This window comes from Aythya marila (assembly GCF_965140915.1).
Source record: "Aythya marila genome assembly, chromosome: 4".
Taxonomy (NCBI): Eukaryota; Metazoa; Chordata; class Aves; order Anseriformes; family Anatidae; genus Aythya; species Aythya marila.
The window spans coordinates 65,329,619-65,345,603 of record NC_139045.1 but is presented as its reverse complement, the minus strand read 5'-3'; the positions used below and the strand labels follow the sequence as shown (position 1 = coordinate 65,345,603).

Sequence of the window (15,985 nt, the reverse complement as noted above, 5' to 3'; positions counted from 1 at the left end):
CCATATCTACTTTCCCATATGCTCCTCTAAGCCGTGACTTTGTCCTTTTTCAGTTCTTAAAAACTTATCCTCTTCAGGTTTTTATACCTCATTCATCATCATAAAAATGTGATGAGCAATGGAAACGGCTGCTTTCATTGTGGTTTCTTATTTATTCCATTTTGCAGAGTGGCAAAGGAAACATTGCTTAATATATATATGGTGTCATTCCATCTGCCCCTAGGTTATGGGCTCCACACCTCCCCGCTGCGCTGGCCTGCTGACAGTGGGAGTTAATGGATGACAATGCAGCGAAGTACTTCTGATTAGCTAAAAAAAATGATGGCTCAACTATTTATATGAATTTAGTACAGAGGAATCATGTCACAATAAAAGCTCTGAGACTGCAGTTCTCAGTTTGATCACATACAAGTAGACCGTGGGCAGCGCCAATGCAAGCTTCCTTCTTTATTCTGAGCACGCTGGCAGGGAGGATGACAACAACACACACAAAAAAAAATTAGAAACCCCACAGATGGCTAATGCACAGAAGGGCATTGTTTCTCCTCTCCTTATCTTAGACCTGCCTGCTGAAGCTAGCAAGAAAGACCATAATTTTTTTAATGGAGGCTTGTGCAATAGATACTATGACAGATCTGAGCAGAAGCCAGTGAAGTGGCCTTTCTGAACTTACTACTACTACTGAGTTGGATGGATTTGGAGTAGAAAAAATGCTTATTTTGCTTATTCCATTAACATCAACCCCAGCTAAATGCAACTCACTTAAGGCACAAACACGTATTTTATGGGACAATTCGCACACAGCCTGCACCCATAAAATACCAGGTTTTAAGACTGTTCCAGTTCCACTCATAGCAATCAGAAATTCTATCACATAAGATCAAGTTACTAAAAAATGGTAAAGGATTCATACACCATTTTAGGTAAATGATTATTCTTTCTGAATAAATTGACTCACTCATTGAGATAAATCTCACACTCCTTTTCCAGAAGTTAGAGTAGATTAAAAAAATAAATAAAATAAATAAGAGAGAACAATCTGAAAAAAAGAGAGAGATCAAAACCAGCCTGTAAAGTAGAAACATCCCCATCCTCCAAGATAAATTGAACATGCTCAGCAGCCGTGCTGCAACCAGCTTGAAGAGACACAAGCACCCTGCAAGCAAAAGCCTTTTCCTAACTACATAAATCACAGCTTTCCAAGTGGATCTTAATCCATATGTCATATATTCTTTGTGTATTCACAAACTAGTTTAGAAACATATAAACATTTGAAATCATCATCATCACTCCAAGTTGAAGGCTTGAAAAAATAGTTATGACACAGCACTGTCATCTGTGAACAACAGATCTTTAGTAAAGAATTCTGGATAGAGATCTCTGGTAGCTTTAATTTACTTGAGGGATTTATTTTTAACAGTTCAGACTTTCAAAGATCCTAGACATCAAAATATACAAAAGCTGCCATTGCAGTAACAGAGGACACAGAAGGACTTCCTTACGTCCAGTGCCTATTTAAAGACATCGCATTCAGAGGTGTCTACAGAATATTGGATCATGATCGTCTCACATAGTGTTTTGCAACATCTGCAACCAAAGTTCATTCCTTTAATAAATGGCCAAAAGCTATGGCTAAAACATATGTCAGGATGAGTGCAGCATCAAGGTGACATCAAGGTTATTGCCAGCATGCTGGGTCTCTGTCATAGGAACAAATACAGTGGGCCATGTGTCCGCTGGAGTACACATCACAAAAGCACATTTCAACATTGGCATCCTCTAAGTATCTAAATCAATACAACTGCCTGTTACAAACATCAGTAATCATCTCTTCAACATCCTGCATGTTCAAAGGCTGTCGAGATGGATTCCTTTCACTTTGTCTTTTATGTATTTTCCTTACCTGACGACCATATTAAAACATTGCTCATAGACTGAAATCTACTACATTCAGTTTCTAACTCTGGTTTTACAGCCCGTATTAAATGCCCAAAATAAATTTAAAATAGAAACTCGCCTGCACAATTCATCTCATAATGACACACTGCAGAGTATTAGCAAGACAGAAATTGCAGCAAAGATAATGGAAGTCTTAGTAATGGTATTAGGCAAATATGGAAATATGATCAAAGAGAGTATAGAAATCTGTTGTTCAATAATGAAAACAGAATTCTAATTGTAGGGCTGCCTTTTCAACCATATTGCCCAAAACCTTTTCATGGTGGAACAAGTGTAAACAAGGATATAATAGGAGGGCAAAAAGAGTTGCAGAATAATTGAGGGCAATCTAGTTTGATTGCAGAATCTGCATTACTCAGGATGATGCATTAGCCAGAGTAAGCACAGCTAGACATTAGATCCCAAGCTGAGTTTGCTGGGCTAATAATTAGAAAGCCATTTCTTTTTTTGTTTTTACTTGGAAAAAGAGCAAATTTGATATGGAAATCACAGGCTCAATAACTCAGTCCCTTGGGGCCATTTCTACAAAGTCACTTTTCAAAGCAGAACCACAATATAAGACCATCTGGAAAGGCACACTGCTGCAGAATATGGTTGCTCACATAGAAAGCAGCATTTCACACCAAAACCAAATTTGACTGGGGCATCAGATCCTATATTGTTGTCCGTTCTGTTTTGGTTTTCTTTTTAAATTAATTTCACCTACAAGTGCGAAGAGCTTGGAGACAACTGCCTATACTCATTCTCACACCCCGTGAGCCACACAGAGTCCAGAAATTGTACTTTTCTGAGTGGTATTTTGTTCACTGCATCTACCTTAAAAGACTCTCCTGCTCTTTGTAGTCTGGATTTTAACCTTGGTGTAGGCATACACTTTTGTGTAAATGCCCAAAGCACTGTGTGGTCACTGTGCATTGAGCATTAATGATGTACAGTGGAATTGCACGACTGGGTCTTCCCAGAACACATGGCTTTTACCTGCGGGTGCAGATAAAACATTTGTGCCATCAAAGAGAAGGATTTTTCTGACTCCCTGAGTTTTGCCAAGTGTCATGCTGTCCGTGAGGCTCAGATATTTGCTTTCATGCCCAGCTGCTGACCTGGACCCTCACAGCTTTGCTCCCAGAACTGCAACCTCACTCCCTCTTCAAGCTGCCTTTGGAGCAGGGAGTCCCAGTACGTTTGGCCACGTCTATGTGGGCTGAGAGGTCTGTTGCTTCATTCAGTTCATTATTGACAACATTGGGCAAAATATCCCAACAAACATCTTGTCAACCGGCCTAGTCAGGGTTCAGGGTGGAGTACTGGGAGGTAACAGTGCAGCTAATACCCAACAATGCAGCTTGTTTTGCTGTGGTGAAACAATAACAACACGGGGATGCCATTGGGAACAATGGCAATTACACAGCAAGTCGAGTTAGCGCTACCCTATCATTATGCTTGATAATATGCAATCAAAACTTTATTAGCAATCATCATCAGCATCTATTATTCATTGCGTAGAACAAGTTAAGAAGGAAAGGCTGCATACATATCAGAAACAGGAGTCAGAGACAGTCTGAGCACAGGGCTGGAAGTCAACCTCATGGCCACTCGGTGCTGAGTCACTGGATAACCTGCAGGTTACATCTCAGGTAACATCTCAGTTGCCCCATTTATAGAATGGAGATAATAATATATGTCCATTTCCAAGAGATATCACCATGATTAATTAACTAAGATCTGCAGATAATTATTAGTATTAGTTTCTTAGTGGCTACCAATTTAAAGCTAAAATATTTCATTTTAAGATTCAAGTACATACACCTAAAGTTGCACGCATGCAGTTTTTGCATGCAGGCACCTGAGGCTGTAAAACATGTGCCCCTATGTATTTAGGTACAAACATGTCCATAAAGCACAAGGAAACACATGATCAAGTATCTGTTTTCCTAAACGCTCTGTTGAATTCAAGTCCTTCATATGCTAAGCATGCTGTCTAAAGCTACATGCAGACTCTGATATAAATAGCACTATATGCATATATCCACACTATATGCACAATACGCGAACATAGCTTTAGTACTTGAATTTGAAGTTTTAGTCTGGAATATCAGTTTTTTCATTAAGTTAATGAGGCCTGAAATGACAACCAACTTGTGTTCCCAAGATATACTACAGTTTAGAAACTCTTAAAATAATTCTGGAAACAATCTTCTGTTCCTTCTCAGAAAGTTGCTTACTTTATATTCAAGAGGCAACCAATGCCATCTCAGTTTATTTCCTTACCTTATTTTGAATCAAATAACTATTCAATTTAACCCTACCTTAATAATTATTTAATAAGTGAATAAACAAAGCATCAGAACTAGCTGACTACAGAGAACCATACACGGGTGCTCTCTAACAGCATGCTTCCGCTGATATTTATGCCTTCACCTGGCTAGTGTAAGCAGAAGCAACTGCTACTAGTCAAAAGACTTTTATTCTCCAGCACCATTTTCACTGTTTATTAGACAATGATAAGATTCCAAGGCAATTAAAATTTAGACATCCCAGTCATGTAACCTGACCCATAGGGGCAGGCATAAGTCACCTGTGTAAATTAACAAAGGTCTGCAAACGTGCAGAAATTTGCCACCGAGAACCATTTCCAAAAATCTGTTTTCCTTGTATGCAGCTCCCCACACCTCCACCAGAACATACCTCAAACTGTTTTCTTTTTTGCCTCCATCATTTGCATTACACTTGAAAGTCTGCCTGCAATGCCATGGTGACTGAGAACAACTAACCAGCACTGGACCACCAAGTCACCCTTCCCTTCTCACTCCCTGTTCCACAAAGTGATTGCAGGGAAAAACAATTATTTTGAGTGAAGGATGAAAAAAGAGAGAGAGAGGTGAAGAGGAAATATGTTTTAGAGGAAGAAAATAAGGATGTATTTTCAGGAAATAAAGGGACTGATAAATGCCAAGTTGTGATAATATTTATAGAGATCAGCAAGATAAAAGTGGGAGATAAACAATGTTAAAAAATTAACTTGGTGGGGACTGATTGGGTTATAAACCAGGTTTATGTTCACTTAGGGAATATTAACTGCCTGGTATGATGTAGCTGGGCAAGACAGGAAGAAGAAGAACACTGGACTGAATCAGAAAATAACAGAATAGCATCCATTCCTACTGGGGCACAGAAACTTCACCAAGATTAATGGATTTTATCCACTGACAAAAAAAAATCTATAACATTTTTCACACCCATTTTACTGTATATTTGTTCTGATGCAAATGAGAGGAGTGCAGAAGAGAAACAAACCCAAAAGCTTAAAAAAATACATATGTTTTGTGCATGCTGGGCAGACTGCCAGCATGAGTACAAGACCATGGTGAAACATGCAGCTTCACCAATTTACACCCAAACTCTTAACATAGGAAAAAAATACAGAACTTCCCTGACTTTACAGTCTGCTTTGTTCAGTATTTATTTTTATTTCGTTTACTACATATATTGAGCTACATCTCAACAGAGCCAGGCACATTCAATATTTTTGCATGCTAGCCTTGGCTGTGCGTTTCTAAATACAGCCACTTCTTAAGTCCCAGCCTGACAACTGCGTGTGCAGCTCTCACACCCCAACGGGCAGAGACAGAAGCAGGAGGTGAACCCAGAGCAGACCACAGCCAGGATGGATCAGCTACTCCCTCTGGCCCAAATGCTATTCTTAAGCACTTGTTTCCTTTAAGCTTTTCCATCCTACTTTTATAAACAACCAAAGCATGTGGCAAATCCATTCCTCGTGAGGAAAAGGACCTGATTTTCCTATAACACAATCTAGCATCAATGCTATTCAAATGCAGTTCACACCAGATCGTCTTCACACCAGCTGTCAGCAAGGGCTGAACAACTCTGTTTAAAATGTTTATGTTCTCTAAAGAAAGAAACATTATCTGAAGCCTGTTTTATGTTTATTTTGAAAGAGCAGAGAGTTTATTTTGAAGAGTCTGACTGGATAAGTTTAAAAGACTTCCATGATAGATTGTACTGAGGCGTGAATAGCAAAACTTGAAACACATTGTACATGCTGCATCGGCCAGGGTCATGCAACAGGAAAGCAGCGTGTGCTTACGCAGCTATGATAGCATACAAATTTCCATTTGGTTGTCTTCTTTGCACAAGATGTTGGACGAAAAATAAAACAGAAAAAAATATGCAATTAAATTCCCATCTTGTAAGTTTAAAGGATAATTACAAATGAACCATCGTAGCCCTAAAAGGCCAATTCTTAGCCAATACTAAGCGTTCTCCATTCGATCTTACTCTCTTTCCTGCAGACACCTTTTCAGTGCTTACAAGTGTTATTTTCTACTTGAAAACACCCTTGTGTTGCATGGAGCCCTGCACTTGGCTAGACTTGACTACCAGCAGTATTAAAACAAGGTATTGCAAAGGTCTGCTGCTGCCATGAGAAATCTCACAAGATTAAAACAACGCAGCCTCCTTCAAAAAAAAGTACCAAGACTGCTATGCACCATGTCCTGGTCACAGACTTCTCTCACTCCCTATTCTGTGACCCACTCCTTTTCTTGGACTGGCTCTGTGAAAAATATAGCTTTGGGGAAAGTATGATGTTTACAAGTACCTAAGCCACAAGGTATTACATCACCCATTTGTTTCTAGACCTGATGTTTATTGGCAACCTAAGAAATTCACACAGACTTCTGAAGTAAGTCTCCTATCATTTCTAACAACTATTTAGATATCCAGGCAGAGTATTTCAAGAATACTTCTAGCACTACAGATAACTCAGGAAAACTAGCATTGCAAACACTGGAGCCATTTTATATTTATTGATAACTGCAAAATATTTTCAATTTTGAAGTGTACATAATGGGTATTGAAAATCTGTGGTAGAAGATTTATAGAGATAAACAGAAAATTACACAGAGCACACAAAGCCTACAGAGCAAAATAAAATGAACGTATCAGAAGGCAACCAGATTTCAGGTGTCTGGTGTAGGAGTTATCATTCAGTACTGATGCACTTAAATAACTTTAAATAGGTTCACACTTTTTATTCTATAATCGTTCAGATGCACACATCTCCGCAAACTAGGTGCCTGTTAACCATTTACCTTGAAAAAACAAATCATCTCAACATGCAAAAAATACAGCGTATTGTAGCAATTTATCTCCTATTGGCAAGCTGAAAACAGGTATGTTTGTGAAAAAAGACAATGGAATAGGAAAGTACTGATCTTGATCTATGATGTTGAACTAGTGTAGCATAGGCTTACCCTAGCCCTGTTTTTGTGCTGATAAACATCCAGTGATGCAATTTGTGTGTGCACAGGCAATAAGCATATTGATATCTTAATTCACAGATGTTAAGGAAGTGACAATCAATTTATAAATCTTAGTTGAACTACTACATTTTTCCAGTCATCATAAGTCACAACAAAACCAGCTCTGGTATTATATTTCACATCCAGACAATCATGACTCCTTCCAAATCAGGATTACTCACTAACCACAATGCAGTACAAAAGAACAGCAAAAACTCCCATCAGGGACATCAACACAAGAAGCAACTCAAAGACTTCAGGTAACTTAGAGGTAAAATTTCTAAGAAAAGGAAGAGAAATGGCATCTTGAAGAGTGACATGAGAAAGGTACCTTATACTCTGTCATTGTTTACTTCTACTGTTAAAATTCATTTCAAGCTCTTTCTTACTGAACTGCAGCTCATTTAAGGAAGAAAAGGAGTAAACACTATTGAGATTCTGGGTAATACCGCTATATTAACACCAAGATCAATTCACCAGCAATTTCTAATGGGAAGAGAGACAAATCTACTCATAGAAAAGGGGGAAATGTTACAGGAAAAGCAAAGAACTTACCTCCACAAAGAGCTCTCCAGGACTTTTCCCATGTCGGTATGGTAATACTTGGTAAGAATCAGGATCACCTAAAAAGACAATGAAAAACAAACATATTTAAGTTCACTGATAAAAGAAATAGAAGTAGATCATGGGCAGTTATTCTGGTGAATGTGAAGGTCAGGCTGCTGAAAATCTGAACTGTTTCATTTTATTTTTCACTTCTTACCAGTTTTATTTTTAGATTGATCGGGTGGGTTTTCTTCCTTTTCCTGGGGAGAGTGATTTCAGCACTCAAAGTTTTCTGCAAACCCAGTGACTTTGTGAAAGATTGCCTGTTTCACATGAACAGTGGAGTTGGAGTAGTCACATAAATCCCCCTACTCCATGACAGCCCCCAAGCAATTTGAATGACTTTCTCAGCAGGAAGAACTGATTTGATTGCTAATTTAAATTTAGGAGGCAGTTGTCTTTGACATCTATGACACGACTATTATTATTTTTTTTTTTTTTTTAACACAGGGTGGTAAACAATGTCAATTGACCCTGATTATCCAGATAAATTCAGACAGAAAATGAGCTTTGGTCTTCTCTACAAGATCAGAAATGAGAAATTCGTGTCTGTGATTTTTTGTTCCTAGAAGTATCACTCATTTTTCTTCCTTCAAGAACAGCTCTCCACTCTGTAAATTATTCATCTGGATTACCAGAAGTCATCCAAATACATATTAACAAATTTCACCCATGAAACATCTTCGGCTTACCCAAAAAGCCAGTAGGAATCACATCCCATTCATTCAACATCTGACAAATTCACTGGTCAAGAAACATAAAGCATTAGTCCATGACTAATCAATCTGAAAGCTATATTTTATATGTAGATCACCTAAAACAGATCTCCCTCACTCACTGGCAGTCCATATTAGTGCTTCTTATCCCCAAGTTACCATAGCAACCCCACTGAGGTAGAGTTGGGAGAACCTCTGGTTCCTTGCACAGCTGTTAGTTTTCTTTAATGCAGGGTCAACATCAGTCCCCAGCAGCCTGGAGCATGCTGTTATTGAACCGGCACTTCCTCTGTTCATGACCATCAGGTGAAATCCCTAGCAAACAGCAACTGTAGACGTCCACTTTGATTATCCAGATAATTCATATGCTGATGTTACATTTATGTAACAGATCAGTGCTCGGGTCTCTGTACGCTGGAGATTATGAGAGAGCAGAATCCCAGACCATGGGTGTTATGTACGTGGTGTCATGGAAATAACATATTGCAAAACTGAGCTATAATAGTAGCCATGCTCAGGGTGATTGAAGCCTAACAAATAACAAAAGAAAGTATCACTGGATATATATTGATATAAATAAACTCAGAATCGATCCTTTAGTTCACAAATTATATTAATCTCTCCTATTCTCAAAAGAATCAAAATCTACCAGATCACTTTATTGGAATTTGATGAGAAGGCATTATAAAAATAGAGTCTTGGTTTAAAATAAAGCAAGCAAACAAGAAAAAAAAAATCTCTTACTTTTAAATAGATTACTATAAGACTTACAAACACAGAAGAAAGAAACATTTCCCAAAGGACAGAGTATCTACTGATGAGATTCCTGGCTACAGCCCAAGCACGCTCCATCAGGTCAGCTATTTATTCTATTGTCAGCGTTCTAACTACAGCTTTCTGCTGGTGCTTGCAATTAAGGAGGAAAAGAAAGAAACTTCACTACTGGGAGCATCAATTGGTTCTAATTATTAAGGAAGAAGTTTCAGACCTTGCTTTTTTGAACAACTGAAATTCTCCTTAGGCCACAAGAGTTGACCTAGGAGATTCCCTTAAGAGATACAAGAATGTATATTTGGTATTGAAAAAAAATATATATCAAAAGATACATGAGAGTACTCTTTTTTCCTTAAATTCATGCAGAACAAGAGACTGAATCCTGGATTTAGTAGGCCAATGTTTTTTCATTCTTGTGCATCCTGTAAGCATAACTTTTGTTATTTAGATGATTTTCAACAATGTACATTGGAGCCCCTCTACCACAGGGCAAGCTGATAACTACCACACACTGAAGATCCCTATAGATCCACGTGCTTTGAACTTAACCTCTACCAAAAGATCAACACAGTACAATCCAAATGAGCCATTTCTGTTGCTCAGCATCCGTCCTAAATATTAATGAAGGAAAAACAAAGTGATAACCAGCCATCTTTGAATTCTTAAACTGTTGCAACCTGTGGCATATGAGGCAGAGGTTGATCACTTTTTCAGTTATGCCAGTGGATTTTATCCCAGCATCTGAAGAAAATACAGATTGTCTGCTTTACAGATTTTTAGAGAACTGTCATTTGGACTGTGTGCATCTTTTCAGGCTAAACAGTGATACTGTTAAACAGGATGGTATTTTCCCTCAATTAGTAAACAGATCCAAAGAGCAGAAGGAATAATTTCACAAAAAAAAAAAAAAAAAAAAAAAAAAGTGAAGGTCTTTGGGATCTCTAGATTCTCTGCATCATTTGTAAGAGCAGAGTCTTGTTTCACCAATTTCATTTCAGTGCAACTCTGCAACTGAGAGCATTTTTACAGCTTGGATGGTAGCCAGTAGCTCATATACGCTGCTGCCCTAGTGAAAGTGTTTGGATTGCCTGTAAATGGAGAGAGGCTCAAAGCACAACAGTAACTGAGCAATGATCAAGGGTGGGATTGAGAACCAGCTCCTGCTATCATCAGCGAGGACAGCTAAAAAGAACGGCAATAGAGGAGAATTAAATTCAACAGATTCTGTATTTAAAGATAGATCTATAAAGTTACCTAGAGATCTCCTAGTCCATCCCACCTCCTGTTTTACGGGGAGACTCATAAAACTATTTTGAACTATTTCATCTTAAATTCACCCACATTTCTTTGAGTTAATTGCCAGAGCATGTCAATGGAGGTGGCGACAATAATTTGCCCTTGTGTGCTAGGAATCTAGCGTCACCACAGCTGATGGTGCTTCTGGCCAAGAATACCTAAGAAATGTATCCCTTCTTTCATTGCCTGAAACAGAAATCCCTCAGCATTCCTTCTTCCCAGATTCCTCAGAAAGCGTTTGTTACCAGTAACAACGCCAGGGCTATTCTACCTCAAATCCCTAAAGGAGGAAAACTTTAATGAAGCTCTAAGATGGGAATTTTGTTTTCATTGCTTGTTTGTTTTCTTTTTGTTTGTTTCTGTTTGTTTGTTTTTGGTTGGTTGGTTTGGGGGGGGGGGGAGGGTAGAGGAGGGAAGGAGTGTTAAGTAAATACAAATAAAAGTAAACACATATTTTGGCCCAAGATAAAGACATGAATGCCCAGTGCAGCTTTCTGGCCCGGTATTTAAGCATTGCACCCATCTCTTAGGTGCAGTCCTTACTGTACCTTACAGGTTTCTGATTACATCTCTACTGCTTGCTCAGAAACTAGCTCCTTCTGCCCCCTTTACAGCACTGTTGCAGACCATTGGAGAACATTAGAATAAACAAGCATCACATTTCCAGTTTCCTGCCAGGTTCCCTGCAAAGAATTCAGGAGACAATATTTTCACCTCTTTCTTTCAAGTCATACTGCATGACAGGCATACACCAACTATGTGACACAGTAAAGATTTAAAACAGAAAAAGAGGAAAAGGAAATTTAAAACCTTCAGCTTATATCACAAAAACAGTGCTCTATTATCTCCCTCTTTACTTTACCCCTTTAACCCTCCATAAAGCCAGAGTTGGCCAGTATTTCTCCGTGTGGGCTGAAGTACAGAGGATAAATTCCTTAGGATTCCTTAGGAAGTTATATGCAATGTGCGTTCAAAGCAAGTTTTCTGTGGAAATTCAGAAATTACTCTAGAAACAGAGAGAACTGTGAATTGCCAGAGATCTCCCACGCCATTCTCCTGCTTCCCTAATCTGTCTTGATAGATTCTTACTGTTAAAGTAGCTACAGCTCAGAGCTGTTCTGCAGAGGTGCTGTAGCAGTTTCCGTCCCCAAAATCCTTTCTGGACATAGGCCCACCTTCATGAGTGCAATGGGTTTTCAGTGAATGATGGACAGCAAAAACAAAAGGAATATTCCACAGATATAATCCATGAATAATTAAAGTTAGAATTATCTCCTTTTTTCTCGTTCTCTTCTGAAAATACATTGCAGCAATGGTGGACCAAAACAAGTAAACCTTCCCTTTAAGAGATTACAATATGCTTTAATCAGTTCCTAATAAATTTTTGCCTTTAAATAAGCCCATTTTAATCCTCTCTTTTCATGACCATGTCACCTAGGTTGGTGAGAAAGGAAAAATATATAGAGAGAGGTCAATCACTTTCCATGTTATCTTCTTCTATCTACATGAAGATCTTTGTGGGTTATTCTTTATTTGACCCCTGAAATTTTTGATTTTGTAGATCTATTTAATTTTGGCATCTATTCAGAAATTTAATAGAGAAACACTCATACTTTCAAATGTATACTTGCAGGTATGACTGCAAGTTTTGGTGTTTTCCCAAGTTTATTAGAAGGTGAGAGCACACTGCAAATACCAGGAAAATTACTTCTCAGACAGACTCAAGTTTCTGGAAACTTTTTAGCATCTGCTTAATTTAATTCATGCGAATGAACCCACTGAAATCAGCAGAAGTGTTTATGAGAGTCACTTAAAGAGGCACTTAATACTCTGCATGACTGGAACGTAAGTTGCTATTTTGTTCACAAATATAGCTTAATTCATCTTTTCAGCTATTAAACTATAACTTTTTAACCGTAAATTGTAACTATTTCAGGGAGTTCAAGATGTTCTAGGCACAGCCTATTAATTCATCACCATCACCTCCTGTACTTCCAGAACTTTCTTGACAGCTGATAATCAAAAAATTCCAAAACAAATTATAGGTAACCACCTACAGCTCCAGTCCCTCAAGCCAATTCTACTTTTGCAGCAGGCAGGTTCTTTGCTCATCACGTTAAGGCTGACATTAGATTATACATTTATTAATTAAAAAAGACACTTGCAAGAAAAGTAAAAAAACAAAAGGTTATTAATACGAAATATATTACCACGGGTATATTACATGGTCCAGGTCCCATAGTACTATTAACAACTTTATAATAATTTGATTATGCTGGAAGAACTATAAGTGGGAAAAGAGCATTTAGGTTTACTCTGTTGCAGCATTGTGATGAAAGGTGAAATAGGAGACGTTTAGACCATTACTAAAGCTATTAAGAATTCACTGTATAAGCTTCTACTCCTCTCTGTTAATAAAGTTCATAGAAGCAACCCATGATTTAACATGAAAGACTTAAGGAGATTAGATTTATAGTTCTTCCAACTAAATTGTATTGGGAGAAGAGAGAACTTGCTGTGTATGAAGTCACTGACCGGACCAGTGCACTTATGTCTTAAGCATTAGTAATAATTCTGTACAGTGAATTTATTCATAATTCAAAGCAAGACACAATAATGGGTCAATTCCTTTTCTCTAAATGGTATTTCTTACCACAGGAGCTGAATAAGTGCATATTATTGAAAGCAGTGGCTATGATTACTTCCGGATTCAAAAACCATGTGAAATTTAGTACTTTACACATTGACCCTGCAAACACTTATGCAAAAGCGTAACTTTACGATATGTAATACGCAGCCTACTACAGAACCATATTATATTGTGTTCACAATGACTGTATAAACATAGAACAAAAAGACAACCCATTGCCATCAGGAACCTATAATCCAATTTCAGAAAATAGGTCTTCACATCAACAACTTATCTCAGATTTTCAGTGCAAGCTCCTAAGAAAATTATGCTTACATGATGGCACTGCATGTGTATGCAGTCTCTACTTTATAACTCTAAATCCACTGATTTCAATCATATTTGACAGAGATCCTGGGCTCCAAGAAGTCTGTAAGAACTGGCTGTTGGTTCAAATGAACAATACTACTAAGGGAAAGCTGCAATGAGACAAAATTATGAATGTTCAAATGCAGCAAGTGTTTCAGCCAAAGCTTGTACCCCATCTGAAAATCAAGGGAAGAGCAAAGGAAACAGCTTCCTAAGAAGTACTACTCAAAGAACTAATTGGTTAGAGGTGTCACTACAAAGGAAAATCTTAAGGAAGTATTGAAAAGAACAATGAATCATAGAATCACTTAGGTTGGAAAAAAACTCTAAGATTATCTGGTCCAACTTTTAACGTAGTACTGACAAGTCCACCACTAAATCATGCTATAAAGTTCTACATCTACACATTTCTTGAAGACCTCCAGGGATGGTGACTCAACTGCTTCTCTGGGCAGCCTATTCCAATGCCACACCACTCTTACAGTAAATAAATTTCTCCTAATATCCAACCTAAATTTCCCCTGGTGCAACTTGAGGCCCTTTCCCCTCGTCTTATCACTTGGCTCTTTTCTCCAAGCTGAACAATCCCACCTCCGTTAGCCACTCCTCATAAGACTTATTCTCTAGACCCTTCACCAGTTTCATAGCCCATCTTTGGACATGAAGCGAAGTGACTCTCTGTGAATCCTTTCTCAGCACTGGGTGGGGAGCCTTTCCAGCCAGGAGGTGCCCAGTAGGAAAGCAACATGGCAGAAAAGGACCTGGGGGTCCTGGTGGACACCAAGTAGAAGATGAGCAAGCAAAGTGTCCTTGTGGAAAAGAAGGCAAATAATAACTGCAACTCAGGCAGTCGGTCTGCTACTCACTCAAGCAAATGGGAACTCAACTTAAAGGCCACATAGTAACAGGAACCAAAAATGCAGATTACACATGAAATTTAGAAAACAATGCCTAATGTTTTGACTAGTTGTTCCACTGCACTTCCCAACTGTTTTCAAAGAGCCCAAAACAAAGTCACCTCTGACACAAAAATCTCCAGTTCTTTGCCGTTGCCTTTTTCTAGCATTGCATTTTTTTTAAGGTTTAAATATTTGACATTGCATTTTGTAAGCTCTTAAAACCATATCCATGAACATGCCAAAAGAAAAAATTTCCAAAGAATGAAGCAAGAATATTTTTTCCCAGTTTTTAACAGTCTGGCTTGACTCCTAATTGTAAAAAATCTTGAATTATAGACTGGTTTTACATATCTCCTCTAATAATGTATTCTAAATTGAATTAACAATCCTGCAGAAGCAAGCCTATTGTCTGAATATTCTTTTTCATTCCTATGAAAATTCAAGAGGAAGCAGAGCTGACACCCACAGAAGACATATGTGAAACATTTTTGCTGTCCTCTGGATATTTCAGGAATCCAGTATTATGGGTAAACAATTCACCTTGGTCATCAGTGTTATATAACTATTCACCGCCAGAGAAGAAAGATCAAATTTTAAATGCTGTTTGGGAAATATTTCCAGGCTGTCATGCAATGTTATTGCCTAAGAATAAAATATAAAAATTGAAAGTGAACTTCCAATCCACTTAGCTAAATCATTTTCCAAAGCCAAAGCTATTTTCTTACATTACCATATAAAAGTAATTAAGCTCTTTATTTCAAAAAAAGAATTTATTATGCAAGACATATGGAGACATCTGTAGAGGATACCACAAGCTGGGAAGGCTGTTCATTTGACGCAGGGATGTTGGCAGATCTGTTCGTATTGGTTACTCTCCCTCACTGCTGCTCTGTCTTCACCAGAACCACAGGATTAAATATCATTGTACCAGATAACATCTTATGTACCAGAGGTTGTATCAACCTACATTGACCTCAATATTACAATTAATTATCTCTGAGAATGACTTATGGTGTTCAAGTAAGACCTAACTACCTATCATAAAGGGGCTTTATAAGACTGCATATGGGAACAAAGTCTTTGATGCTGCAACAAGATGAGCCAGGGAGTCACAATGTTTAATATCCTTCTTATCATGAATGAGGACTGGACTTGATATTTCCTGGATGTTGTATATACCTGAATTTGTTCATTATAAATTAGAAAGTTAAAGATGGTCATATGATGTACAGAAGGGGACCAACAACACACTCCTACCTGAAAGGCATACTGCAAGGACAAATATGCTAAAGAATATGGTGGTTATATTATGGTGATAGGGTTATGTTGATTAAAATTTTATCCAGAAGACTGGAGACACAGGAAAAGCAAATGTAAAGCTCCATTTGATTTTTTTTTTTGTGACGTGGAATGTAT

The 15,985-nt window shown here is 38.0% G+C and overlaps 1 protein-coding gene across 4 annotated transcripts in view; it reads right to left on the bottom strand.

Moving 5' to 3' along the window:
• The window catches only part of SORCS2 (sortilin related VPS10 domain containing receptor 2), a 546,865-nt gene that overhangs the window by 362,745 nt on the left and 168,135 nt on the right, over positions 1–15,985 (bottom strand). For all 4 annotated transcript variants that reach the window (XM_082758745.1, XM_082758747.1, XM_082758746.1 and 1 more), the window contains exon 2: positions 7,836–7,903. In XM_082758745.1, the coding sequence (XP_082614871.1) occupies positions 7,836–7,903 (68 nt within the window). The remainder of the gene's footprint in view (positions 1–7,835; positions 7,904–15,985) is intronic.